At 36.8% G+C, this 27989-nt stretch overlaps 1 protein-coding gene across 3 annotated transcripts in view; it reads left to right on the top strand.

Moving 5' to 3' along the window:
• The first annotated feature begins 16351 nt into the window (after window positions 1-16351).
• LOC106068750 (solute carrier family 12 member 4-like) overlaps window positions 16352-27989 on the top strand; it is a 151520-nt gene continuing 139882 nt past the window's right edge. For 2 of the 3 annotated variants that reach the window (XM_056036911.1, XM_056036909.1), the window contains exon 1: window positions 16352-16385. In XM_056036911.1, coding sequence (XP_055892886.1) covers window positions 16367-16385 — 19 coding nt within the window. In that variant the 5' untranslated portion in view covers window positions 16352-16366. Of the gene's footprint in view, window positions 16386-21937; window positions 22086-27989 lie in introns of those variants that run through there. The other variant, XM_056036910.1, reaches the window with a different exon arrangement.

The raw sequence follows: 27989 nt of genomic DNA, 5'->3' as shown, positions 1-27989 counted from the left end.
TACAACAATTAAGAAGGCCCACAGGTAGTAGATATCTACAGAGTCAGCTGCGTTCAACAGCAATTCGAGAAAATGAGGTTTACAAGATTACTATTCGTTTTAAATTAGGTCTAACTTATAATGCATACTAATTAGCTTTTTCTCTTTAAAAAACTGCTTGCATAACTGATTTTAAAAATTAGATTTTTCGCTTTCAGAAAAAAAAAATAGCCATTGCATCAGAACTTTGAATGGTCTAAAATATTGTGATGTCGGATTTTGAATATCTTGTGTAGTTTACGAGATCTAAACGGGACGGACGGACAGACGGACAGACATTTCGCACAAAAGTAATAGCGTCTTTTCCCCTTTCGGGGGCCGCTAAAAATTAGAAAAAGTAATCTTTCCATACGTTAGGGCTCTAAAGCTCTAAACCTTTTTTTTTTTGGGTTGCTATGAAAAAACTTATTTGTTATATATTTGTAGAACGAGTGTCTCTATTTAAAGAACAAAACTTTCAACAACTATAGGAAATCAAACACATAAACAAATAAGGCGACATTCTTGGTTAGAAATGCGATTGTAAGATTACACCAAGACTGGATGAGACTATTGACCACATAAAGACAAGAAAATAAGGTTGTAAGACTAGTTACAGAGTTACTCATATTGTAAGTAGAAACCTGAAGCTTGCTAGCAATGATGGTAGAAATGAATCCTGAAAAGAAGAATGCTGTTGAAGATTTAAACCTTACTCCTAAGAATTTACAAGGCCAGTGAAAGATATGTGTAAATATTAAACTAATTATATCCATCCGACGAGTTGACCGACATATCTGATACCTCTCAAAATATTTGTATTTATTAGTGTTACCAACAGCAGTTTTGAGATCCGAGAAGCTACGGGTAGTTATAAGAAGCACGGGATCACTACTGGCGAAGTCCTGTCCAAGAAGTTTCAACCATCACAGAAGATTTTCCCTAGGAGTAATGAGTTAGGGTTGAACGCAAGTTTTCGAGTCAAATGGAACCGAATCTCTGCGGCTTCATGGAATTATCCACCAGCAAATATTATGTGGCAAATAAACCACGTGATAATGATTGTGTTCAGATTGAACAATTGTAGTCGTTTCCAAATATATCTGTGGTCAATGTGTTAATGCAGCGCCGGATATTTCAAAGTTGGTTTAGATAGACGTCTCATTAATTAAAGTAAGTACTTTTTTTTTGGTCTATTTCATATTTTTTTAAACATTTTCTATTATGTGGCTCGCGTCACGAGTGTCTGAAATTAAAAAAGCCCGCCGACCGAACAAAATTGAGCATCCCTGGTCTAGGACAATTAAAATATTTTCATGATTGAAACCGTCACGGTGAAATGTACCATATACGATTTTCTATTGGCAACTTGGACCCAATATGTTTTGAAAGACCACATAGGGCCTAATACAAACATTTGCAATTCCTTTTTTAAGAGCTAAAAAACGTCTACTTCCTGTTCGCTCCTACTTATAAGTGTAATTTTCATTCTACACATTTAGGCCCTACCCTCTTTTGTTTTTTAAAACCATGTTGATCTACACAAAAACAAAGTGTTTGGTGGGGAGCAATATACATTGGATCGTTTGAGTTCAACGTAACACTGCAGATACTACCATGGGCATGACAAAACAATATTTGGGAAGCGACGGAAAAAAAACGATCTATTTCATTAAAAAACCAATAAAAGAAAAAGGGGGGGGGGTCCATTAAAAAAACTAAGCGAGAGTGGAATTCGAAGGGTGTAAATGTACAAAAAAAAATGGAGAGGAAACAGTTTCCTACCTATTTTTTGACAGTAGATGAGAAAACAAAAATAGGGAGGGGTGCGGTTACTGGTAAAATGAAAACATCCTCTACCCAGGGAACAAATGAATGGATGTAGCTGGTGTTCAATTCTAATAGAATTCTATTGACACAGTTTAGAGTTATTATCTAGTGAAAAGTTTTTTGAGTAATTTCTTGGTTACAATCTTCTTGCTCTCAGGGCCTCTCTTTCTACTTTTCTTTTCTTTTGCAAATCAACTCTCTCTCTCTTTCTCTCTCTCTCGTTCTTTCTCTTTCTTTTTCTCTTCCTTTCTCTCTCTCTTTCTTTCTCTCTCTCGCTCTCTCTTTCTCTCTCTCTCTTTCTTACTCTCTTTCATTCTCTCTCTTTCTCTCTCTCTTTTTCTTTCTTTCTTTCTTTCTATCTTTCTTTCTCTCTTTCTCTCTCTTTCATCGAATTGAGCTCTGTGTCTCTATTTAAAGACATATTTCAGCTAGATCGCCGCTAGAGACCAACCTTACTTCTAGTCCCCTGGCAACAGTCACGTCACAACTCCCCAGCTGCCCATTTCGTCTGGGCGCCTGCTTAAATCTCAAAACACATTCTGCAGGCCAAGTAATACACAGTGGATGGATATCAAATGTCCGACAATTTGTTCTTCATTGACAGTTTGATGGCATCGTCTTGTGTTTGTCCAATTTAATCTGGCAGTCTTTCTTTCTTTGTGTAAAAATGGGTTCTAGTGATGAAGTCAAGGGTGGCGCTATTGAGGAAATCAGAAGTTTGACTTTTTTTTTTATTGCTACCTTAATTCACTTTTGACGACATGAAATATTTCATTTCAAATAATCTCCAATCACTCTTTTGTTTAAGCGATGTCCCATTGTTCTTTTTTTTTTTTAATATTCGATTTGTGTTGTTGTTTTTTTTTCATTAAAAAAATTCTCCATTTTTTCTTTAATTTAAAAAAAAAAATTTCCATCTTTTGTTTAGGGTTCTTAAAAAATATTTTTTAAAGTTGATGTTTACTATGTGATGGATGCTGAATGTCGCTGGTTTGTATCCGTATACAATCAGACATTCCACTATATTTCTGATACTGTTAAAGGGCGTTAAATCCTCGTTACATTGTGACATGATTTAAAAAAAAATAAAAAATTCTCTGCAAAAGTTCATATTCTAAAAGGTTGGCCTCCAGTGTGGTCTACACCCAAACAGTTGCTTGATGAACTTAAGTGTGCTCCAAGCAGGAAGAGTTAATGAAACAATAAGTCCAGGTTTATACAAATTTAACAACTTAATGAAATAATTGGAATAAAAACGTGGATTTAATGTAATTACCAAGTATAATATATTTATCCTTGCAACAAAATGAAGTACACCCTATAGATAGCTGAAATATATATTAAAAAAAACATTATCTTAGATGATTATTAAGCCCAGAACAATAAAGATAAAATTACTAGCCCAAGGACTCTTTAAAAAAAAACACTTGTAGTTCAATTTTTTTTTTTTTCGAAAATCAAACAATCTAAGATAGCTAAGAAAAACTAAACAAAACTTATTTCCAAAAGTAACTGTTTCGTCATCTCACTAAATAAGTAATACAATCATCACACATACACTTATGCAAGTAAGAGCAAAGGCAGGCAATTCAAAACATTGAGCCAATTGTGAAAATATGAAAAAAAAAAAAACAAGATTACAATAACAGTTTGTGTGGAAACAAACTCAAAATAGGCTCCCGAAGTGGTCCACCCAGGCAAGTAAAAAGGCAGGTTTCAATATTTTCAGAAAGAATATCAAAATGAATTTTTTTCATAGGAAAATGACATAGAAGAATGGATAAGGAAGGATGACCGATCTTATGTGGTGCCCCAACGGTCCAGCAGACCAAGTGATCGGTGAAAATGAAGGTGAAACTAGATGTGAACCTGGCCTAACTGTTGTTATATAATGATTATCTAATTGATATATTGGTTTTGTAAAGGGTCAATCACTTATTCAAAGCCTCAAGGAAAAAAATAACATTTCGGTTAAAAAAAATTCCTTTAGTTTATTGTATTATGGGCGAGACTGTGTACCGATGCAATTCAAGCCCTAATATGAAAAACTACTTATTAATTGTTTTAAACTATGTTCAACTTATATCATATTTAATAATTAAATCAATGTTTTTTCCTTTAAAAAAAAATACTATAAAATATCATGATGTCGGATTTTCAATATCTTTTCTAGTTTACGAGATCTAAACGGGACGGACGGATAGACAGACTACACAAAAATAATAGCGTCTATTCCCCTTTCGAGGGCCGCTAAAAAAAACAAAAAAAACAACAAGGAGCCAATGATGAAGACATGTATCCTGTTAGGCGCCTCTGCCTTGTGTAGATACGTCCTTTTTTTATTATTATTATAGCTTTTATATAGCGCTACTTTCATGCTTATAGCAATCTCATTTGTGGACCGGTGGGGGGAGGGGGTATCTAGGAGTTGGTTTTCCGTGCTGCCTTTAGGCGCTCAGTAAACACAACTCTGCCCGAGTCGGGTGTCGAACCTCGAGCCCCCTTCTAGGTAGCCAAGCCAAGCCAAGTTCAAGCGCACTTGGCCTCTCGACCACGATTCCTTAAATAACTAAATAACAGAAGTGAAAGTCCAACAATGCAAAGATACCTGATACAGATGTCCTGAAGGTCCGAGAACGTCCAGTTCCCTATTAAAGGACCTCTTGACCAAGGAAAGGCTTTTGTCCATGGCCAGGATGAGGCATCGGCTCTTCACCAATTCCTCTGTCCGAAGTCCCGCCTTATCCGAAGCGATCATGTATTCACGCCCGGTGTGTCGCTAGTCATGACCCCCTTGAGCCCCGCACGAGTTCCCTCTCTCGTACGAGGCCGTAGACCGAGCCGCGTGGGGGCCTTTCGTATGCCTATAATGTCCCACCAAACCCGTGCGAGGGTCCATCACAGCTTGTATGGCCCCCGATGGGGGGTTGGACGGGTTAGCGAGCCTTTGTTACATCCCTACCACGTGCAGTGTACAGTCTCTCGACCGTACGTGTGGTAGCCCACTGTGTGCTACCGTACTTGGCCTATCCGTTTCCCTTGGCAGACGTTTCCACAGGAGGGCCACACTGAGGCGACGGGAGCATTCCTCCTGTGCAAAGATACCAGATAATACGTTATGAAGGGAACCTCCGTATGTTGTCAAGCTCAATCTTTACCTCCCCTAGTCTTCAGAGAACTAAAACCTGTCTCTCATTGAAGCCGCCAAATGAGTAGTCTGTGTTCACTTTCGTTACAGCCTAAATTCTAGTCATGTTTTTTAATTGTCACGTCAATGTCGCCAACTCAAAACTTCACCCTTTTGATGAAACAAATAACTTTTTCACGCCAAATTCCTAATCGTGTCCTAACAATCAAAAACAAGGAAGCAATCATTAAGACGTGTACCCCAAACAAGGCTTCAGTCCCCAGGAGCTTCTGATCATTGCCAACGGTTCAAGAATTACTGCATTTTTCTTTTTGTTACTACTGCGTAGAGCAGGGGTTCTCAACCCTTTGGGGGTCGAATGACAAATTAGCAGGGGTCGCCAAAGACCCCCGGAAATTTGGATTTTGTCTATTCATTATAGAAATTTGTTTGTTCATTCTAACGTGCTGTAACAATCATATTTGAACCGTTTTTGGTATTCAAACTAGTCCATCTCCCGTTCTGTTTGAGATTGTTTTTTTACCTTCTTCCACTTCCAAGAGCAAATCTTTACGAAAGAAGATCTTGATCCAGAGGATGACATTCGTTGTGCTGCTGAATTCCTGGTGGAACAGAAACAAGCTCAACCTTCGCACCTTGTCGAATTTGTAGATACTGTCGACAAACTATTCCGTAATAACTTAGTTCACTGTATTAAAGACTGTTATCCATACTTTGCCATACCATTGTCACTTAAGTATGCAACATGTATATTTGTGAATATGCAATAGAAAAGTAAATAATGCAAATCTGACTAATAGCCCATTTTAATTTAATTATGAGCACAAATTTATTTATCTGTAAACGAACAAAAGTTTACAGTTGGGGGTCGCCGCCTAGTATGAAATTATATTAGGGGGTCGCGGAACTAGAAAGGTTGAAAACCGCTGCACAAAGCTTTTTTTTTGGGGGGGGGGGAAGCTAAATAAAAACACAACAACTGACCCAGCCTCGTTGTGAATACTAGTGGGTAAAGAACGAGAACGAGGTAGAAGAAATCAGAGGAGGTCCCCCCCAAACCAAAGGTTCCATGTGACTGACTGACAAGGAGACAACTTGTTGGGTTCTGAGAACGATGAGCCCTTCAAATAAATTACCTCCCCTTTGATGATATCTAGCATTGATAAACGCTAGTCAATTTAATTTATTATTAATTCAATTGTAGTAACTTAAAATTCTTTCAAACTAATTACAACTATGTTTCCAACTATTAAGTACTAAATGTGGACAACCCCCCCCCCCCCACCACAGATTGTGTATTCTAAAACTGTAACGCGGCGTCCCTTAGAGAACAGGCACCTCAGAAACAGCTTTTATTAATGTTTATATTTTAAAACCTTTATTTAATTAAACAGACCTGTAATCTCGGCTACACAAATCGCTGTGTGGGGGATACATCGTATCCTAAGACAAGTGAGAACAGTGCATCCAATTCTGTTCGGCCTACTCTCGTTGAAAACAATTATTTCTAATTCACTTGGCTGCCTCTGCTGCACTGATATGCATCGCATAGGCTATATTTAATTTGTGGTTAAATTTGCCAGTTCTGATACTGCATCGCGCCACTGGTCTATATAATTTCTCAAATTAAAGGAACGGGCGGGAAGCAAACGTCTGCGGATAACTCTCGTGTTTTTCTTGTCAATTAAAGTAATTTCCTCCCTTATCAGCCTTATTTTTTTTTTTTTTTTTGGTTTTCAGGCATTCAGTTTGCAGGGCGAAATTTTTCTCCAGCCCACCCCTTTCCACTTGTCTTGACAATAAATAAATAAGCAGAGGCATTAAGGAGAAATTACCTAAGTTATTGTTGCTTGTCAATAGTTACATCCCCTGAACCACGTTACTTAACAAAGGCGGTCTCCCTCCCCCTTGAATTCTCAATTCTTCCCAGGGAAGACATCTTGAAAAGAGATAAGACTTGATTGTTCTGTTGTGCACCGTCCTGGACCTAGTCACGTCAGCAGACGACGCAAGTTGTCAATGGTTTATTCAATTTGTAGTCAACGATCGGGCACAGTAACAAGGAGTTTTATTTATGAGCCTAGCTTAACATGTGTATTGATTGTTATGAGAGAGAGAGAGAAAGAGAGACAGAGAGACTAGGGAGTCTACTTCAAAATGAAAAGTGAGGGGGGTACGGTTGTTGACTTGTAGCACCAAACTGCCAGTAAACAACAAAACCGCTGAAGGAGAGAACTAGATCTGAACTTAGACAACATGAAATGAATGGAATAGCTTCTTTGTGAAATAAACTAAATATAACTTTCATTATAATATATTACAAAATCAACATGTAAAAAAGTAAATGTAGTAGACTTGAGTAATATCTTTGGTATTTGAGACAAATCTAACACAGCCTTTCAGTCTCACCATCTAGAGTCGTCTGTCCTAAGACCAATGACGACAATGGCATCTATCTTGCATCATTCACAACCAATCGCTAACGTCTTCCTACCGTCACCATAGAAACACGCAAACAGACGTACACATACACACACCATAACAGGGGGGAGGGAGAGAAGAATTTTATATTTTTAGCAACAATGATTACTTGGCATATGTTGTGACACTAGTGAACGCGTTGGCTCAAAAAAAATGTCCTAACTCTACTACTGGATGATATCCTCAGAATGATGTCGGTGAAGAGAACTAGCGCGAGGAAACCTCAATACAAATGTAAAATGTAATAGACCTTCATCTCTATTGTGCTTGTGGTAGCGCCAACTATACGCAAATAAGACATGTCTTAGAGTCTAAAGAGTAAGGAGGAATGCAGAAGTTCGCGTGGCTACGCAGTCCTAGGTGTAACATACACATTTTGCCACACGTTACGCAGTCTTCCTACAGTTGGTTTGTGCTCTTTTATTTTATTTTATTTTGCTGTTTAGGTCTGTCATTTGATCTCAAATGTGTATTCCGTGGCTTTCTAAAAGATCCCCCACTGTATCTTTTGGAAGCAGCCTGTTTTGTCAAATGTTGAGCATGTTTCGGATGTTCTTTCAGAGTTGAAGATAATTTACTTCCTAGTCCAAACCTCCCACAGGACGACGGGGGATGGCAGCGAGCAGGGTATGAACCCTGGACCATCGAGACAACTGAGCGACAGTCCAGCGCGCATACCTCTAGGGCAAGCTTGTTCCTGGGCTGATCACTACACCATTTTCGGCAAACGTCTCTGTGACGCTGTCCTCCTTCCAAGGTCACCAAAAAAAAAGATTGCCGTCTGCACAGAGGCGTCCACATACGTTTTGTTGAAAATAAAATGGACAAAACAATGAATGACTTGGATCGGGGTGATGAGAGTTTAGACGTGTATTTATGCGCGGCTCAGTGAGCACACATTTCGAGTCAGTTTCTAGTAGTAGTGATGAGACTCATGACGGGAATAAATCCATGTTGTAGGCCTACCAAACAAGAAGACGGGAAAGCAGTCAACGAATCCTTTACAATGAGCCATAATGCAGGATTAACATTTGAAATATATATTTTTGTTATCAGAATGTGTGGTATCCTTGATTAATTTTAAACCAGTGGTTTATCTCCTCGTTTGTGAATATTTTAATAAGTTGCTCCTGCAGTTTTTTTCATAAAAATACACCATTTTTACAAATAACTATTAATAGTAATAAACACTGCAGGCTTTTTTTAATATGGCGATCTACCATTTTGTAACACATTTATGCAAATGGTTTTAGATTTTTGGATCAAAATTTTTTTTTCTTCTACAATTGTATTGCTATGTTATGTAAGTTCTATCATACTAAGAACTACATTTCCAAAAAAAAATGTTAACTTTTTTTTTAAAGAAAAAAAAATCTATTTACTATGCAAATAAGTTGGGCATAATTTAAAACAGAGATTAATAAGTAGTATTTCATATCGCGTGAACTGCAGAACGTACCAATGTTATTATTAAAATCTAAAGCAATTTTTTTTTACGGAAATTTGGACCTTTGGGGCACCACACAGGATCTGTCAACCTTCTTTCTCCATTCTTGTCTGTCATTTGCCTCTGATAGAATTTTATTATGATATTTTTTCTGAACATATTGAAACCGGCCTTTTACCTGCCTGGGTGGACCACTTCGGGATCCGATTTTGAGTTTGTGTTTCCACACAAACTGTCTTTGTAACCTTGTTTAAAGGACTCTCTGTACTTTACAAGAGGTTTAGAACAATACAGATTTCCTTGAAAATGAATGTAAAACGTCCATTGTATTCTATACAGCCGACAGTGACGTAGTGTGTTATGGAAAAACTAGGTCTAGATTAACTCTGGATCTTTGATAATAATAGCGCTGGCAATACACAAAGAGAGACAATTAGTATTTGTTGTATATTGATTTGGCATTTTGTTTTTATGTATGAATGTAAATGTTGTTTCTAGTTGTTTGAAGTTTTTAACGACTTTGTTTCTTTAACCTTTCCTCAACAGTTCTCGGAAGCTCTCTATCAACTCTTTGTTATCACATAAGGGGCGGGCTAGTGAAAGGGAGAGAACCAAGAGTTTAATCTTCATCTTCATACCTCAATTTATATATATATATATATATATCATGGGCGTAGCCAGGATTTTATTTCGGGGGGGGGGGGGGGGGTTTAGGGGGGGGGGATTTTTTCTCCCCCCCCCCGCCCCCCCTTCGCGAAAAAAATATTTGTATGTATGTGTGTGTGTGTTTATAATCTTTATTACATTCTGACCCTTTATTCTTTTGGAACACGTTTATTGTGCCCTAGAATAGGTTCTTCCTGGAGTTAGTGGAAAAATTGTTGACTCCCCGCCATTGCCAGCAAGGGGCTCTGGGGGAGCTCTAGGGGCTCACCTTAGAGCGGGGCGGAGCCCCGTCGCCAAGCACTATTTCTGGCATAGAATGTCAACAAAATGCATATTCTGAGGTATCTACAGTGCATTTTCCTGCTATTAAAAAGTCTTATTTCAAAAATGTATGGGCTGTTTTTACTGACTAAGACCCTGCCGCGCCGTTCGGCGCATTTGCCGTCAAGCTGTTTCCACAAAAATCTGTCACTGGTAATTTCTGAAGCCTCTTCCCACCTGCTCCGAGGACCTCCATGAATGTGTGGCGCCAATTTGTACTAGGATGTCATCGCAACTCTTATTATGCGTAATTTATTTTGTCGGAGAACATGTCCCGCAAACCTCATGCGACGCTCTGTCACAATTTTACTAAGGGGTCGACTCCCAGTTCGGAATAGGATTTCCTTGACTTAGACCCGATCTCAATAACTAACTCCTAAAATCTGTCTTAGCCATCTTTGTTGAGCCACATTTAGTGTTTTTCAATTTCGGCAGATGACTATTCAGTGCACTTTATTAATGGAGCCCCGCCACTGGTAGAAATGTAACCTCTCTTGGATACGCTCTTGGAATTGGGTGAATGTAGTTTGCTTTAGATTTTATATTGAAAAGTGAAGTTTTATCGTCAAAATCATCTGTTAGAGGTTTTAAACTAAAAATCTCAGGAGTTTTGTTGTGATTTTTTAAATTCAAAACCCCATTTAGCTACTATCATAGAATTTGGTAACTGTAGTTTGCTTTAGAGTAATATTGAAGATAGAGGTTTTCCACCTCAAAACGTAGCTACTATCATAGAATTTGGTAACTGTAGTTTGCTTTAGAGTAATATTGAAGATAGAGGTTTTCCACCTCAAAACGCTCTGTAGAGGGATTTTAAACTCAAAACCATCTGGAGGAAAGGAGTTTAAACTCAAAACCCCCAATTCGCTTGGCTACGCTCAAATAATTTTAGTGTGTAATTTGCTTTTTTTTATATTGAAGAGGTATTTTTTAGCATCAATCCCTTGTGAAGGGGGATATGAACTCAAAACCCCTTTTGGCAACGCTCATATCATTTTGAGTGCGTAATTTGCTTTTTTTTTTACATTGATGATGTATTTTTTAACTTCAAACCCCGCTGGCGGGGGGTTTAAACTCAAAACCCATATGGCTACGCTCTTAGATTTTAGAGTGTGTAATTTGCTTTTTTTTTTTTTTTATTGAAGATGTATTTTTTAGCTTCAAACTCCACTGGAGGGGAGTTTAAACTTAAAACTGAGTCAAAACCCATTTAGCTACGCTCATAACATTTTGAGTGCATAATTTGTTTTTTTTTTCATATTGAAGATGGGGTCTATCGTAAATTTTGGAGAGGGTTTTAAAATCAAAATCTTTCTTAACTGTGCACTTGGAATTCGGGTATTATCGTTTGCATTTTTTGTGTGTTTTGTTTTATAGAAGATGGGGATTTAACTACAAAAACCCCTGGTAGAGGGTTTCAAACTCAAAACCCCTGGTAGGGGGTTTTAAACTCAAAACCCCCTGTTAGGGGTTTTAAACTCAAAACCCCCTGTTAGGGGTTTTAAACTCAAAACCCCCTGGTAGGGGTTTTAAACTCTAAACCCCCTGGTAGTGGTTTTAAACTCAAAACCCCCTGGTAGTGGTTTTAAACTCAAAACCCCTTTAGCTGTGTTGGGGCAAGTGATGGTTTAGTATTAAAATATCACCTAAATTTAACAAAATCAAAGCAAAAAAACATGTCACTAAAGTCCGTCTCCCCCCCCCCTGTGGTAGGGGGTTTCAAACTCAAAACCCCCTGTTAGGGGGTTTCAAACTCAAAACCCCATGGTAGGGGTTTTAAACTCAAAACCCCTTTGGCTGCGCTGGGGCAAGTGATGGTTTAGTATTAAAATCTTACCTAAAATAAAGAAAATCAAAGCAAAAAATCAGTCACTAAAGTCCGTCTCCCCCCCCCCCACGAGGGGGGGGGATTTCATTTCGGGGGGGGGGGGGTTTGAACCCCAAACCCCCCCCCTGGCTACGCCCATGATATATATATATATATATATATATATATATATATATATATATTATATATATATATATATATATATGCTCTTCATGGCCCAAGAGTTTGGACGCGAAGTAATGGAAAGATCACTCTTTTATTTCTGCAAGTCGGACGGACTAGAGTTACCTTAAGTAATTTTAGAGGCGAAAAAAAAAGATTTGGGGTGGGGGGGGGGGAGTACAAGTAGTATTCACCCGTCAATAAATAGCAGGGCTGGACTTAACCATTGTGACCAAGAAGTCATGGAAAGAAAACAAGTAATCTACTCTGCTACGCCGCCAGTCAACCACTAACCAATAACTAGCTAAGCGCTAGACATTTACATGTTTGACTATTTATACATTGAACTACAAAATAAAGCAATATGTATACTAGATTAGAAAAACAGTTTGTGTGGAAACATAAACTCGCAATAGGCCCCCGAAGTGGTCCGCTCAGGCAGGTGAAACGGCAGGTTTTAATATTTTTCAGAAAGAATATAAAAAACCCAGAATTACAAACTGTCAACAACTATAACCTAATCTCTGTTGATACAAAAAGAAGAGGCCAGCTGTTGTCGAAAGTGTTGCCGATACTGTTGTATCGATAGTTCGACTAACGACTGACCACAGGATAAAAAGTCTAGACTCAAGTACATTTATACATTCGCTTATCCAGGATTTTTTCTCGGGGAGAGGAAGGGGTGGGGAAATGAGGAAAAAATGTTCCTTATATTCATTAGTTATGAAGAGAGAAATAAGCGCTCTATAGCTTGTATAAAGGAACGTATTGTCTACTTTTACAATGCCTCAGTTGAAGTCAGAACTTCATGGAACATGGAAACTGAAGGGAACCTGGACGCTGATCTCAAACTCGGCTCTAACGATTTTCCTTGAAATTTAATAGCTGATGTATAACGCTGAGAAAAGAATTACTAGCTCGTTGGCAACACGGGGAAAATTCTAGTTTGACTCAGCGGCGTCACTAAGGTCGGTGTCACCCGGTGCGGTAGGCTCGGGGTGTCACCCCCCCCCCCCCCCCAAGGAAAAAATATCTCCTACTTAAAAAAACAAACAACTATTGCTTTGTTTCTTTATGTTGAACAATAAAACAGTAAGCTAATTGATTGATTGGTCACACCCAAACAATAGTTCAAGATTCTATTTGACAAATGTCGTTTTTGACATTTTATCAAAAGTTATTACATAAATTTAAATGTACAATTGTAGAATTGAGAAGCTTTGAGTTGAACGTATTTTTTACTAGAGATTATTTAAGAGCTCCTTACGGAAAAGGTTTTAAATTATACTAGTGTTTCTCAGAAAAGGCTAATCAAGCATTGAACAAGTTTACGTCTTGCGAAACTTTATCAAACAAAGCCTGGAATACCAACAAAGGATGTTGATCACTATTGTAGATTTAGAAAAAGTTTTTTAGTGTTCATCGGAATCACTCTAGAAAAAGCAAGAGAAAAAGGCATCTCGCAACAAGTTGTCCAAATTCAGCGACGTGTCCATAGCAAATCAAGCTGTTGTGTCACAACATCGAGACGGATATGAGATTAGAGTGTATTTTATCCCCATTTCTCTTTCCTGTGGCCATCAACGATGTCATAGAAATACATTAAACAGGCTGTATTCGAGTTCCCATGGTATAAACCAAAAGGAGTTGGATTTTGCAGATGAGATAGCATTACTTTGAAATGCAATTAAATGTTTACACGAGATGACGGATAAAGAAGCCCTCAAAGTTATGCATAAAAGGTTCAGGTTACCGAGTTAACCGATCAACATTGGTCATACAGATCCTAAACAAATAAAAATGTTAACCTATTTAGGCAGTGTTATCTCAAGTGATGGAGTTGCATATCATGAAGTTGCATGTCTGATTGGAAAGCAGGAGCCTCTTTCAATAAGTACGGCCTATCTGAACAAACAAATCAATTAGTCTTGACATTAAAATCCATCTACTCAACACAATCATTATCCCAACGGACACCTGAGCTTCGAGACGTGGAAGTTTGAAAAGAGGCTGAGCAGTGATGGCTGAAGAAGGATCCTACGAATAACTTACCAAGATAATGTTACCAATAGAAAAATCTTTTCGCACACAGGCATTCGCTGTCTAAGGGAAGTGGCTACAGAACGTCGATTGACATTTGTGAGACATATCATTAGACAAGACGAAACACGATTACCAAAGTCAGCCTTGAACATGAAAACAGAAAAGAAGAAATAAAAATACAAGACCATCCGCTTCTAACATGATATTGCACCTTTGTAAAACTCCTGAATTTCGTGGGCACCTGCTGGGAAGTGGCTGTGAAAGTCGCATTAGACTGATTTTTGTTGGAAGAGCTTGCAGCCCTATGCGTCGAATGGCTACATTATAACTGTGACTTATCCGTGTGCTACATTGAACTATACAGTCGTGACGCTAGGGTCAGACACACAATGCATTGATTTTTTAAGCTCGACAAAGTCGCAAAAAGGGGAAAAAAGGACGGAGGGGGGGGGACGCTGAAAATCAATTTCTGATGGCGTGTTGATACAAAGTGCTGCGTCTATCGTACACAAACACTCTATATGTCAATAAAGTCAAACCGGTATTGAACTGTTTTTCTTGCAAACCCAGTCATAATGCTGATATAAGGTTTTAAGTCTATGTTACGTAGACCTCTGACCTACTGCCTTAGAGAAAAGGTGAACTTTTAAAGTAATTACTATTTCTATTGTGTTTTGATAACTTTGATGTAACAGTACAAACACACACACACACACATACACACACATACAAACACACAGCTCGACACGTGACCTATATTTGGTGGTAAGGATGTCACTTTTGTTGTGTTCTCATTTTTCATTTTGTGATATTCGGTAGACCGACACTTCTTCTACCAGGTGCTAGAACTTAGTTGTTATATACTCTTCCAAAGTGCTCTAGTTTTAAATAGTCAAGACTCGAACCTATCTTCCCTACGACTTTGAAGATGTTGACACAGAACTATGAGGCAGCTACTCAGTTTTAGTTGTGAAATAACTTGACAGCTTGTTTGGTTACAATTTAGCCATGCGAAAAGTTCACATAAAGATGTGTTGTTTTAAAAACATCTTTGTCTTGAAATGGGAAAGTTGTAGCTTTTGACGCTGAATTGAAGACGGAATTCGCTGGTACAAAAAAAAAAGAAAGATCTTATCTTATCTTATCTTATATAATACAGATCTGATTATATTTGTATGTAGGCATTCATATACGGCGGCCATGTGACGTGACTACGAGATTGTATTTTAAGTAGGCCTTTAATTAATGTTTATATCTAATTACTCAATTTATTAATTTAATAGATTTACAATAATTTATAGAATTGAAATTAAATCTCTTGTAAGTTCAATGTAAAATTTACTGCTACACGTTTTCTAATGCAAGGGAGGCTATGGCATTTTTTTAAACCTCGCATTTATTACCTCCCTTGTTTAAAAAAACAAATTAAATATTCATACATATTACGTTGATCTAGAGAAAAATGTTATATCCATAAATTCGTGACTATATTATCTATTTTAGTTAACCTGTTATCAAATTTATAAATAACTTTTCTTACGAAAAAAAACAAAAACAACTACAATAAAGCCATAACACTCGGTCTATAATCTACTGAACTAATGGTCTCAATGATCACATGCTCTGTTACTCAGACAACTGCATCCATCTTGAATGTCATGCACGGGGAAAGAAATGACAACTGCGAATGAGGCTCTACACATTTCCAGAATGTTAAATTATTTTCTTACAGCACATTTCCTCCGAACGATAACCTTTGTGCAAGGCCAGATTTACGATAGTGCTAGACTGTGAGACCATACAGGGTATAGACAATAAAGGAGGCCTCCACATAAAAAAAACAACATTTTAACTAAATATGAATATTAAATAATTAAGTAAATGGGATATAAGATAAAGTATTTTCTTTCTTCATCAAAATGACATTCTATTAGATCTGTTAATAATATTCAAGACATTTAAAATGTTGTTTGTTTGTAAAATGTTTTACATGTTTCGGATGTTCCTTCAGAGTTGAAGATAGTTTACTTCCTAGTCCAAACCTCCCGCAGGACGACGGGGGATGGGAGCGGGCAGGATTTGAACCCTCGACCATCGATAAATCCGAACGACAGTCCAGCGCGCAAACCTCACGACCAGGCAGCCATTTATATTGACACTTGAAGAGGGTAGAGGGGCCTCCATACAAATGCTGCCCATTGTCTCCCCATAATCTTACCCAGAGTCTGCACGAAACTCCAGCCATGAGACCCAGTGCCTCCATTTACTTGTATCACTTTGTTGTGTATGTTGAAAAAAATCTTTTTTTTTTCTTTTTTTTTCAGATAACAGCCAAAGCTGCACGGCAGTTGACAGCAATTTAGTTAGATGAGCTCTTAAATATTTTGCTAGCCTTCGTAAGGTCTGACAGAGATTTGATTGTATGGCATCTAACAGACGCCGTAAGTTGTGTTCACTGATCTAGTACACGCTAATCTAGGGGAAGGAAAAACAAAAAATTAGCTGGATTATTTTGGGTTTTTTTTAAATAAAAAGCTAATCACAGAAATCTGCTCATTGTTTCACCTTTACCTTCACCTATCCATTAGTCTGTTGACCCTTGGGGCACCACACATAATCAGTCTACCGTCTTTCCCCATTCATCTCTGTCTTTTTTACTTGAATGGAATGTCTTTCAACCAATACCAGGTATGTCCATTCCTTAAAGTTAACCTCTCGCCGCTTTCTCTGCATCTTCTTCATTTTCCTGGTACTGTTCCCTGAAGGAAGTTATTTGCAAAACCTGAGGACCTTGTTCTATGGCTATAAAATTTAGTTTTCAATATTTTTTTTTACAGTCTTCATCGTTTAGGCCCTCACAATTATCTTATCTTATATGATACAGACGTTACTTCAAAAAAGAAGATGATTACGTCCTACGCGTCATGCATTTGTAATTAGCCCTTTTGGAGTCTCACCAGAGAATGCAAACCATGTCTTTAAAATTGCATTCTTCATCAAGAGTCCCAAAACAAGACACCGGCCACAAAACCCAAACATGAAATTCTTTTAATGATATAAGTTTGTGTAACAGTTTTTTACTATTTCTTCAACGGCTGGTAAAAATCAATATCGTGTGAGGTTTTCAGTATTTTACTATAATCATCATCTTCTCAATGTCAGGTCAAAGAGAGATTTTGTGGTGTATTCTGAACTTTATCTTTGAGTGTTTGAAAGTTTTGCAACCTTTTATCTTTTTATCAGGGTGGCATCATCTCAAATGATTCTACAGCTTAATTGGTTTCATAGCATCATAAAAAAAGACACATTAACACCCCCTTGTTTGACTAGGAATAATGAAGTTCAATTTCAAATATTTAACACTGTACAGTCTACATTTCTTTTGGTTAAATTTATAACTAGACAAAACTACACTATTTAAATATAGTTATCAAATTAAATTAAACAATATTTCATTTAATCAGCAGTATAAAAATTTTAAGGATTTCCTAAGGTAAAAATCATAAATGTGTGGATGAAAAAAATTCCAATTGTCAAAATTAAAGTCACGACATGCTGAATTGCGATTCTTTATCGTAGACCCCCGAGCACATCTCATAGACCCCCAATTCCCATTTTAACTTTCGTAGACCCCTTGGAAGTCTTCGTAGACCCCTGGGGGTCTATATAGACCACTTTGGGAATCACTGCTTTACGGTAATAAAACTATAAATAGCTAGCGTTTTTTTTTTTTTGGGTGTATCCGACATACAGAATAAAAGTAATTAGTGACGATTATGATTATTTGAAACGGTATATGATCATTTATTTCACTTTTATAGAAGATTTTTACGATAAACTAAAATCGAACACCCATGCTTCCAGCTAAATAAAAAAAAATGAACAGTAATTTTTAATTTCTCAATGAGAAATTGTGTTCTTCGTATCATTACCATCCCTCCTTTGGAATCCTTTATTAGTTTGTCATACATTTAAAGTTTAATATTCCCCTCCCCCTCCCTCCCATTGAAATAGTTTCGTGTTACAAACAGAGGAGGTTAGAAAAGTGCACACAAACATTATTATAGACCTAGACAGTGGCGTAGCAAGGTACCCGTGGGCCCGGGTTCAGGAATGCGAATCCTATAAGTTGAGTGTGACTGAACCCAAACTAGGCTCTACTGCAGGCATGTCAAACTCATTAAGGTGTGTGGGCCACATAACAAACTTACTATGACCTGAGGGGCCGCAGCCAAAAAAATCAGTTGCAAAACAGCCTACTAGTTTTATGTAAATTAGAAATAATGCAATAGAATACAATAATTAATGGCATACCTGTCCCTTAGTTAAATTTGTAGTACTATTGGCTAATTAAAAAATACTATGATTACGCATTATTTTCTTTGTCCTAATGCTTGACATCTTTTCTGGGATACCATTTTATTAATGTCAGGTTGAAATTTGTTTGCCTCTGACGCTTTCATCACAGATGACAAATTTTGATCAGATAATCTCGAACGGTGAGGTATTTTTGTAGCTTTTATTATGGAAAAGAACTGTTCACAGAGATATGTGCTTGCAAACATAGCTAGAATTCTGGCTGCAAATTTCCGCAATTGAACATACCGTTCAGGGTAAATAACTGTACAATTTTAGCACAGCCATTTCAATGTACTTCGATTTCAACTAAGAATCTGACTGCTATTCTATCAGCTCTAGTTGCATATTTCCAGCAGCATTTTCAGAATCAAATGAGAACGGAGATACAAAACACGAAAATTCTTGCTCTTATGTAACGAAGTCACGCATGCGGCCCCCGAACACCCAGTTTGACATGCCTGCTCTACTGTATCTAATGAGAGAGTACATGTTATTGAAAACAAGCTTCTACGCGACACAATGCACAAGGTACACCTGTACCTCGGGGGTAAGGGAGAACAATTTCCTCAAGCTTTGGATCTGTGTCTGTTTTGGATTGTGTGTCTTGTCTTGTCTTGGATTGTGTGTGTTGTCTTACTCTACTTCACTTATACTAATGTGAGTCCAAACACATCCAAGGGACACAACAACTATCTAGAACATACTTAATAAAACTTGTGAAGACTTTAACTGATGTTTATTTACAGATGGGGATGATCCGTCTTTTTAATTGGTGGTCTATTCACTATACTTCTTTCTACAAACCCTAGCCATATTCTTCTCCTATCATGTAGGCCTACCCGTATTCTGTAACGTCATTCGTCTGTCTGAGTACGTCATTACTTTTACCATCGCTAAATAGTAAAAACAATGCACAATATATTTGCTTACCAATCTAACATAATCGCTAAACTCAACTAGGCCACCACAGATCATTGGAAGGGCCAATGTCATTGGTCAACCGTCTAGCATTTCGGGACTCCGAGTCGCATATTGAATCTTCATATATATTCTGAATGTGTATTGGTCGTCATAGGTATCTGACCTTGAGGAACTCCCGCAGCGCAATTGTCCTGTTTTACATCAGCTTCTTCTAGTTAGGAGACAATGGTTTCTAAAGCACCTCTTTAAAGAAATTAATGTTCAACCTACTGAGTAAAAAGTCTATTGTGATCTCTGGCTCGGTTTTCTTGAACAAATGTTTGGTACTTCAAAGAATCGCAAGAAATATGGTCTATATATTGATCTAGGTGATTCGTGTATTATGATTAGTTAAGATTTTATAAAGTCTTTTTATTTCTTTCTCTTCTTTTCAAGGATTTTATGAAGTCATTTTAAAAAGATGGGCATATGAATGATCATCTTTTAGACACACTAACAATAACAATTACTTTACATCTACTGTTTACTGATACAATTAATTCAAGTATTTCAATTAGTCAATAGGTATTGTAATATTAAAGAAATAAAGAACACTTGAACCAAAATAACGGCAAATATAATTCATCGTAAAGAACACTTTCACAATGAGTAGGCTTACACGTAGTTATTATTGCTATTATTATTAAATAAAAAATCTAACACGTTAGATTTAAATGAAACGCTGTACTGACAACGCATTCTCCTGACATCTACAACTCATTATTCATCAGTGAAGTTCGGGGAATGTCCGAATCCCCGACGACAAAAGTGTTTTCCTGCATTCTTCACTGAAGAAACGCATTCTCCTGATCTAAAGCTCATTATTCATCCTATTAAAAAAGGACCTTTTGAATAATGTTGTAAACTATTCTAAAATGAATTTATAGGCCTTAATACATTGCAAATAAAACTTCTTTGTTCCTTTAAAAGATAAGATACCCCACATATTTAGATTAAGGCTTTGAGGATCGCCGCCGAAAAAATTTTTTCGAAAAAAAAAAATTCAATAAAATTCCAGCATAAATTGTGAACTATAGTCCCAAATTTATTTAACTAGAAAAATATCCAATTGAGTAAAAGTTGGAAAAAGACGACTAGGAAAATATTATCTGGGTTTAGAACTCATCTCAATCGTGACTCTTGTACTGAAAAATTTCGTTTGAATTCTAACTTTTCCAAAGCAAAGTCTTTCTTAAAATAATTATGATAAATTCATGTGAAATTACATAAACTCTGTCCGGAAAGGGGAGGGGCGGTAGAGTGAAAACGATTAATCCTCGTTCCTTTTAATAATTTCTGCTAATGATTGCATTTGGCATTAAAGAATTAAGGTGGGGCGATATTCAACTAATTATGTTCACAAACTATGATTTATCCATAAAAATAGGACCGCCCCCCCCCCACTCAGAGGGCTAGAGTAGGGAGGGCAGTACAGGCAATCGCCTCCCCCCCCCCCCTCCCGCCGAATTGGCCAAATTACCAGAAGGGGAGCGACATAATATTAAATTTATATATTAATTCAACTAATTTTGTTCACAAACTATGATTTGTCCATAAAAAAGCCCCCCCCCCCCCACTCAAAGGGTTTAGGTGGGAAGGGCAGAAGAGGTATTCGCCCCCCCCCCCCCCCCAATCAGTCAACAGGGGAACGACATATTATAAAGATCGGTTAAAATATCAATAACAAGTTTTAATCATATAGATATTTAATTGATTATGTTAGCAAGCTGTGATTTCTACAAATAAATTGGACCGCCCCCCCCCACTCAAACGTTTATTGGGGGGGGGGGGGGCGGATGGATGCCATTGCCCCCTCCCGATCCTACCAAATCGACCAACATACTAGAGGGGGGGGGCGAAATAATCTAAAAATATTTTAAAATATAAATAATTAGTATATATTATTAGCATAAGTAATAAATTCGTATACAAATTGTGTGAATTCTAATCTAAAATTCCCCCCCCCCACCACGAAACGAGTGGGAGGGGGCGATTGCCCCTACCCCCCCCCCCCCCCACCACTGAATCCGCCTGTGGTTTGAGCCCCTAGTGGTCGTGGGCCCGGGCGCAATGAACCCCTTCGCGCCATGGTTGCTATGCCACTGGACCTAGGCTTACATTTAAAAAAAAAAAGACAAAATATCAAAATTTCCTTTAATAGCACTGCGGAATCCATTTTCTTTTTTAAACTGCTATTTCGTTTTCAGTCCACAGCAATTATGAGCATTTCACTCTACGACTTTAAAACAAACAAGCGTTAATAAAGCAGACTTGATACAAAGATCAACTAACTGCTATGCTATGAGATATTGTTAAATTATTGTTCATTTCATTATATTAGCCTACTATATACTCATATCCAACAATAAGTTTCACATTGACGTTTATTTTCTCGTAAAAATCTCAAATAAGACTTCAGTTGACAGACCCGTTTATACTCTCCCTAAAATTAATAAATGATAAATAACCACTTTTTTACGACCATCATTTCTATCCCATAGAGACCTAGATCTATGTCAGTCTAGTCTATGTGCATACGAGATCGTTACATTGTAATATCAGAGATAGATATAGGCCTATGGATCTAAATCTAGGTCTTAGTCTTATCATGAAAGAAGAAATGATAATTAAAGAAGGAATTTATTATCAAGATTGGCTTCCCCTAGTCTAGAAATCTTCTCAGTCTGGAATCAAAAATATTTCGGGTCTACTTCCTTGAATGATAAACAACAAAGTATCCAGTCATAGAGTTGATAGAGTAAACAAAGTTTGATTGAAACTTATCGGATACCTTTTCTCTGGACAGCAGCAGTGAGTCACAGGTAAAATTGTGGCCTAAGTTTCTTTATCATAGGGTACACGCGTAATCTGGATCTAGATCTAGTTACATTTCGCTCTGCGATGGACAGAGGCACATTCAACTGAACAGTACTGACTCTTACTGAGTACTGTCTGAGACTGAGTCAACAGAACTTCAACTCGTCTCACTGTCACTCTGACTCTGATATAACACTCACTGACAACACAGTCAAGAGTCACCAGAGCAACGCTGACTCACCGAGTCACTCAGTCCTTGGTTGACTCTCGTCAGTCTCTGTCTTAAACTTATCTTGGTATACCTTTGTCTTGATTAGATCTAGTCTCTAGATCTAAAAAAATGTTAATGATAGTCACATAGTGTAAGTGACTGTAAGTTAAGGATAATAGGAGAATTGAAATTGCCTAAATTGGGGACACACACATTGATAATGAATGGCATGGGCATTTCATCCCATTGACTAGGTCAATAGAGTCTATATCAGTGGAGTAGTTAGGAATTTGACATCATTTGGGGGCCTTGACCTCTTTTGGGTGCACTTGCATTTCGCATAATATTTTTAATGTAAAAAAACACTCATCTGAGGGCCCACCTCAAATGGGGTCCCGGCCCTGGGGGATTTTCACTTTCTCCCCCTACCTCCCCCACCATAGCTATGCGTCAGGCCTAAAGTGTGCCGATGTGCCTATAATCAAATTAAATCAAATCTAGTCTATTGTATAATAAATAAAATAATAAAAAATTAATAGTCTAAAAGTTAAATATAAGTTGTGTTTTTTTTCCTTGGGTAACTGAAACTTTTACAAACCAAGAAGATTTTACTTTAATAAGACTGATAAGAAAAATTAAATTAGTGTGGATCTACATTACATCTAAATGTAAATATTATATATACTAACATAAAAATTTTAAAATATATTTAAATATAATTATTGTTATAATATATATATATATTATAAAAGCAATCTGCTTGTTATCATGTGTGTAGCTAGTTAAATCTAGCTATAAAATTTTTATTTTATCATCTTTTTTCAAGATAGTGTGCATGCATTAAATATAATAAAGATTTTATAGGATTAGATTCATATTAGATATAGCCTAATAAAGATTTTTTTGTTTCATCATCTATTTAAAAAACAAATCTAGATTTTTTATTAATCCTTGAAATAATATAATAACAATGTCTCAGTGGAGTAGTTAGGAATTCGCCAACATTGCTTGATCTGACCTGTTTAGGGGTTCCTGCATTTTGATATTCAACATCATGACATGAAATGCAAGATTACTAAGACAGTTTGTGTGGAAACACAAACTCAAAATCGGCCCCCGAAGTGGTCCACCCTGGCAGGCTTTAATATTTTCAGAAAGAACATCCAAATGAAATTATATCAAAGACAAATGAGAGATAAGAATGGAGAAAGAAGGTTGACAGATCTTGTGTAGTGCCCCAACGGTACAGCAGATCAAAGGATAGGTGCAAGTGAATGCAAAGTTAGATGTGAACCTGGCCTAACTAGTTCCCCTTTCAGACCTTGTGGTCTGAAGGGCAGATGATGTAAAGTTCATCTGTTTTTGTGGCCTGTGGTTAACAAGGGTGTCATGTAGCCAGCACCAGGACCAACCGCCTTTACTTTTCCCCAACTAATATCAGGTACCCATTGGAACTGGGTGGACTCAGAGGCGCCTAAGGATTCCAAAGTTGAAAATCCCAGTCTTCACCAGGATTCGAACCCGGGGCCACCGGTTTGGAAGCCAAGCGCTGTACCGCTCAGCTAACGCACCTCTCCTGGCCTAGCTGAAGTCTTATAATAGATGTAATTGTTTTGAAAAGGATCAATCTCTTATTCGAATGCACAAAAAAAAAAAAAAAACATTTCCACAATAAATAAAAAAATTGTGCACGAAAATGACGTTTACAAGATTACTATTCGTTTTAACTTAGGTCTAACTTATAATGCATACTAATTAGATTTTTTCTCTTTAAAAAACTGCTTGCATAACTGATTTTAAAAATTAGATTTTTTCGCTTTCAGAAAAAAAAAAGTAGCCGTTGCATCAGAACTTTGAATGGTCTAAAATATTGTGATGTCGGATTTTCAATATCTTTTCTAGTTTACGAGATTAAACGGGACAGACGGACAGACATTTCGCACAAAACTAATAGCGTCTTTTCCCCTTTCGGCCGCTAAAAATGGCGAAATATGTAATGAAAAAAAAAATTCTAACACTCATTTGGGAACCCTCCTCAATTGGGGGCCTTGGGGGATTCTTCCCCCCCCCCCCCCCCCCCGGGGCGGACGAATTTTAGTATAGAATTAAACACAATCTGTATACGAATTTATTACTTAAGTTAATAATATATACTAATTATTTATATTTCAACTTTTTTAAAGATTATTTCGCCCCACCCCCTAGTATGTTGGCTGACTTAATGAGGGTCGGGGGGGGGGGGGGATGGCATCTTATTAGTTGAGTTAAAATATAATTTTTATATTATGTCACTCCCTTTATGGTATCTTGGCCGATTCTGTTGGGTAAAGGGGGGGGGGGAATTGATTGTTTTGTCTTCCCCACTCTAGCCCTCTGAGTGTGGGGGGGGGGGGGGGGGGGGGGACAGTCCTATTTTTATGGAGAAATCATAGTTTGTGAACAAAATAAGTTGAATATCTATAAATATTAGCTACATATTGATATGTGAACCCATTGTATATTATGTCGCACAACACTCTAATATCAAATTTTATCATTAGTAAATCTAAAATGAAAAAGGGTAGTACCAGGTGGAAGGGGCGATTCATGCAATCGCCTTCCGCCCATCGGACAAAACAATACTTTTTCTTTTTTTGTTTTATAATTAAGATATTACAATTTTTTTTAAAAATGTGTCACTAATATAATTTATATATGCTATAAGTTAAATTCTTATATCGAGTCGCCCCACCCCTATTCTTTAATGCCAAATGCAATCATTAGCAAATATTATAAAAAGGAGCGAGGATTAATCGTTTTCACTCTACCGCCCCTCTTTTTCCAGACGAAAACCCGATGTTTTAAAACACAAAAGTCAAATATGGCGACAGAGTTTATGTAATTTCATCATTTTTTATCATAATTTTTTAACGAAATACTTTGCTTTGGAAAATTTGGAATTCATACCAAATTTCTCAGTAGAAGAATAACGATTGAGATGAGTTCTCAACAGAAATATTCTTTTCCAATCCGCCTTTTTTCAATCTTTACTCAATCTGCAATTTTTCTAGTTAAATTTGGGACACAGCTCACAATTTATGCTTGAATCCTAAAATTGCAAAAAAATTTAGAGTAGAATCTAATTTGTCCACTTCATTTCTCCTCCCACTTCAGAAATTTATTTTAGAGCTTTAGATTATAGGTTCTGTAACAAAACAAAGTTACAAACATGCCTATTGAAATAAATGTATAACTTACAAATGAGCTTTTTTTTTATATAAATATTATTTTTCGAACTTTTGATTTCGGCGGCGATCCTCTAAGCCTTAATCTAAATATGTGGGGTATCTTCTAATCGTTTTATTTGCAATGTAGTAAAGGCCTATAAATTCATATTAGAATATTTTTCAAGTAAATTTTTTTCAAAAGTTCCTTTTTTAATAGGATGAATAATGAGCTGTAGATGTCATGGAAATGCGTTTTTGCAGTGAAGAATGCAAGAAATCGCTTTTGGCGTCGGGGCTCACTGATTACTTATGAGCTCTAGATGTCAGGAGAATGCATTTCTGCAGTGAAGAATGTAAGAAAACGCTTTTGGTGTCGGGGCTTCGCCCCGAACCCCACTAATAAATAATGAGCTGTAGATGTCATGGAAATGCGTTTCTGCAGTGAATTATACAAGAAAACGATTTTGGCGTCAGGGCTTTGCCCCGAACCCCAATGAGGAGGCTTACAGTGCTCCCCCAGAACCCCAAACTATCAAGAGAAAGGCCTCAACATGACTTTTTTTTTTTTCGCCGAATGTTAAGAAACACTGTTTTTTTATTTTTTTAAATTTTCATATACATATATATATATATATATATATATATATGCTGTACGCACGTTTATGCATAGGGTTAGAGTTTACTGGGCATTAGGGTTAGGGTTTGGAAAAAAATCGCCCCCCCCCCCCCCACACACTCCGAAGTTCTGGATCCGCTAGTGCTCCACTGCAATGTCTTTGTAAACTCAGCTGCGACCTACAAATTTTTCCTCATTTGGTGCAGACAAATATTCCAAACAAAACAACAAATGTTCTGTAGAATGCTTTTTTTTTTCATCTTAAAACCATAAATTTCTCTACAAAAAGACCTGTTACCCCTTTTTAGCATCAAAATTTCAGTACTAAAATTTCGCTTTCATTCTCACCTACACTGATGCATCTAAGCCTAAAATAAACTTTTGATCAATTTACATCCAAATCTATGCCTCTCCCCACATTAAGGCCGTTTTTAAAATGGTATTATACCTCTAATATGAATCTTTATGACTCAAGCTAGTTAATTAGGGCATCCTTTGCACTTCTTTACTTTTCCTTACACTGCACTAGTGACTCTCTATAGCAGGGGTTCTCAACCTGTGGGTTGCGACCCCCTTAGGGGTCGATTGACGATTTGCCAGGGGTCGCCTTAGACCATCGAAAATATGGATTGTTTTTGTCTATTCCTCTATTGCTGTGTGGATGGGGGTCGCCGAAGAGTGAGATTGTAAAAAGGGGGTCATCGAGCTTAAAAGGTTGAGAACCGCTGCTCTATAGCATTTATAACCTGTACATGTATAGGAGCATCCACTTTAGCCTCTAACCTTGACCTTGATGCTAAAAGCCATTACTTGCCCTAATCTCCCCCACCAACCTACTGCACACTATCACCCCTCATTTGTTTAAACACAGTGAAACACATTGACATGTTCTCAAATAAAATGAAAAGTTATCATGAAATCACCGATAGATGAAATTATTTGAAAGATTAGGATTTTGTAAAAGATGCACAAATCAATCCTAACATAAAACTAAAATACTATTTAACTTTGCTTAGACCCTGGGATCCTCCAACTTAAGATTTAACATTTAATAAAGAAACTAGAACAGACACAAAATAAAGATATCAAATTTCTAATTTTATTAATATTCATATTTGTATAGAGTAGCGCTATTATTGAAATTGATCAACTTAGAGACACTTCAAGACACAAGGCTAAAGTAGCAATAATAGATGAAATACTTAACCATAATTTACAAAATTTGAATTAAAAAACACAACTTAATAAAATACTCACAAATACCCAAAGATAAAGGCACATTTCTTAATCTATATGTATGCTAGGAATTCATACATGTTCTCTATTTGTAAGGTAATATAGATATTGTTGGCTAAACTCTTTAAAATGATTATCATTTTTTTTTTCATATATATAGTTTCTAAATAGTCCAGTATAGACAATGGAAATATATATATAACTTTAAGTTTGTAACACTGAACTTTTTTGAAAATTTAATTTAAAATATAGATCTATATTTAACCTTATCAGTTTCTTTTATTTGAAACATTCAACCATAATATGGTAAATAAAATGTTTGGTAAGTTCTTTGTAAAGTTGCACTTTATCTTGTGATACTTATATAATCAAGGAACAAAATTAAAAAAAAAATGACTACAAAACATATTCAATAACTCGTCCAAGCATGTAAGAGCTTTAACTTTCCATCAGTTCACTCCCTTAGATTATCCAGTTTTATTGTCTGCTTTTTTTTTTTTTACAGCTTAAAATTTTAAATATATGAAGACAACTGACAAATGCCTTTACTACACAATATTAACACTAACGATCTGTTAAAAAGATAATTTAAATACTGTGCAGTCTTTCTCCCAACAGGGTACTTATATTTAATTTGATG

This window comes from Biomphalaria glabrata, chromosome 7 (assembly GCF_947242115.1).
Source record: "Biomphalaria glabrata chromosome 7, xgBioGlab47.1, whole genome shotgun sequence".
NCBI classification, from domain to species: Eukaryota; Metazoa; Mollusca; class Gastropoda; family Planorbidae; genus Biomphalaria; species Biomphalaria glabrata.
This window is presented reverse-complemented; position numbering and strand designations above follow the sequence as displayed.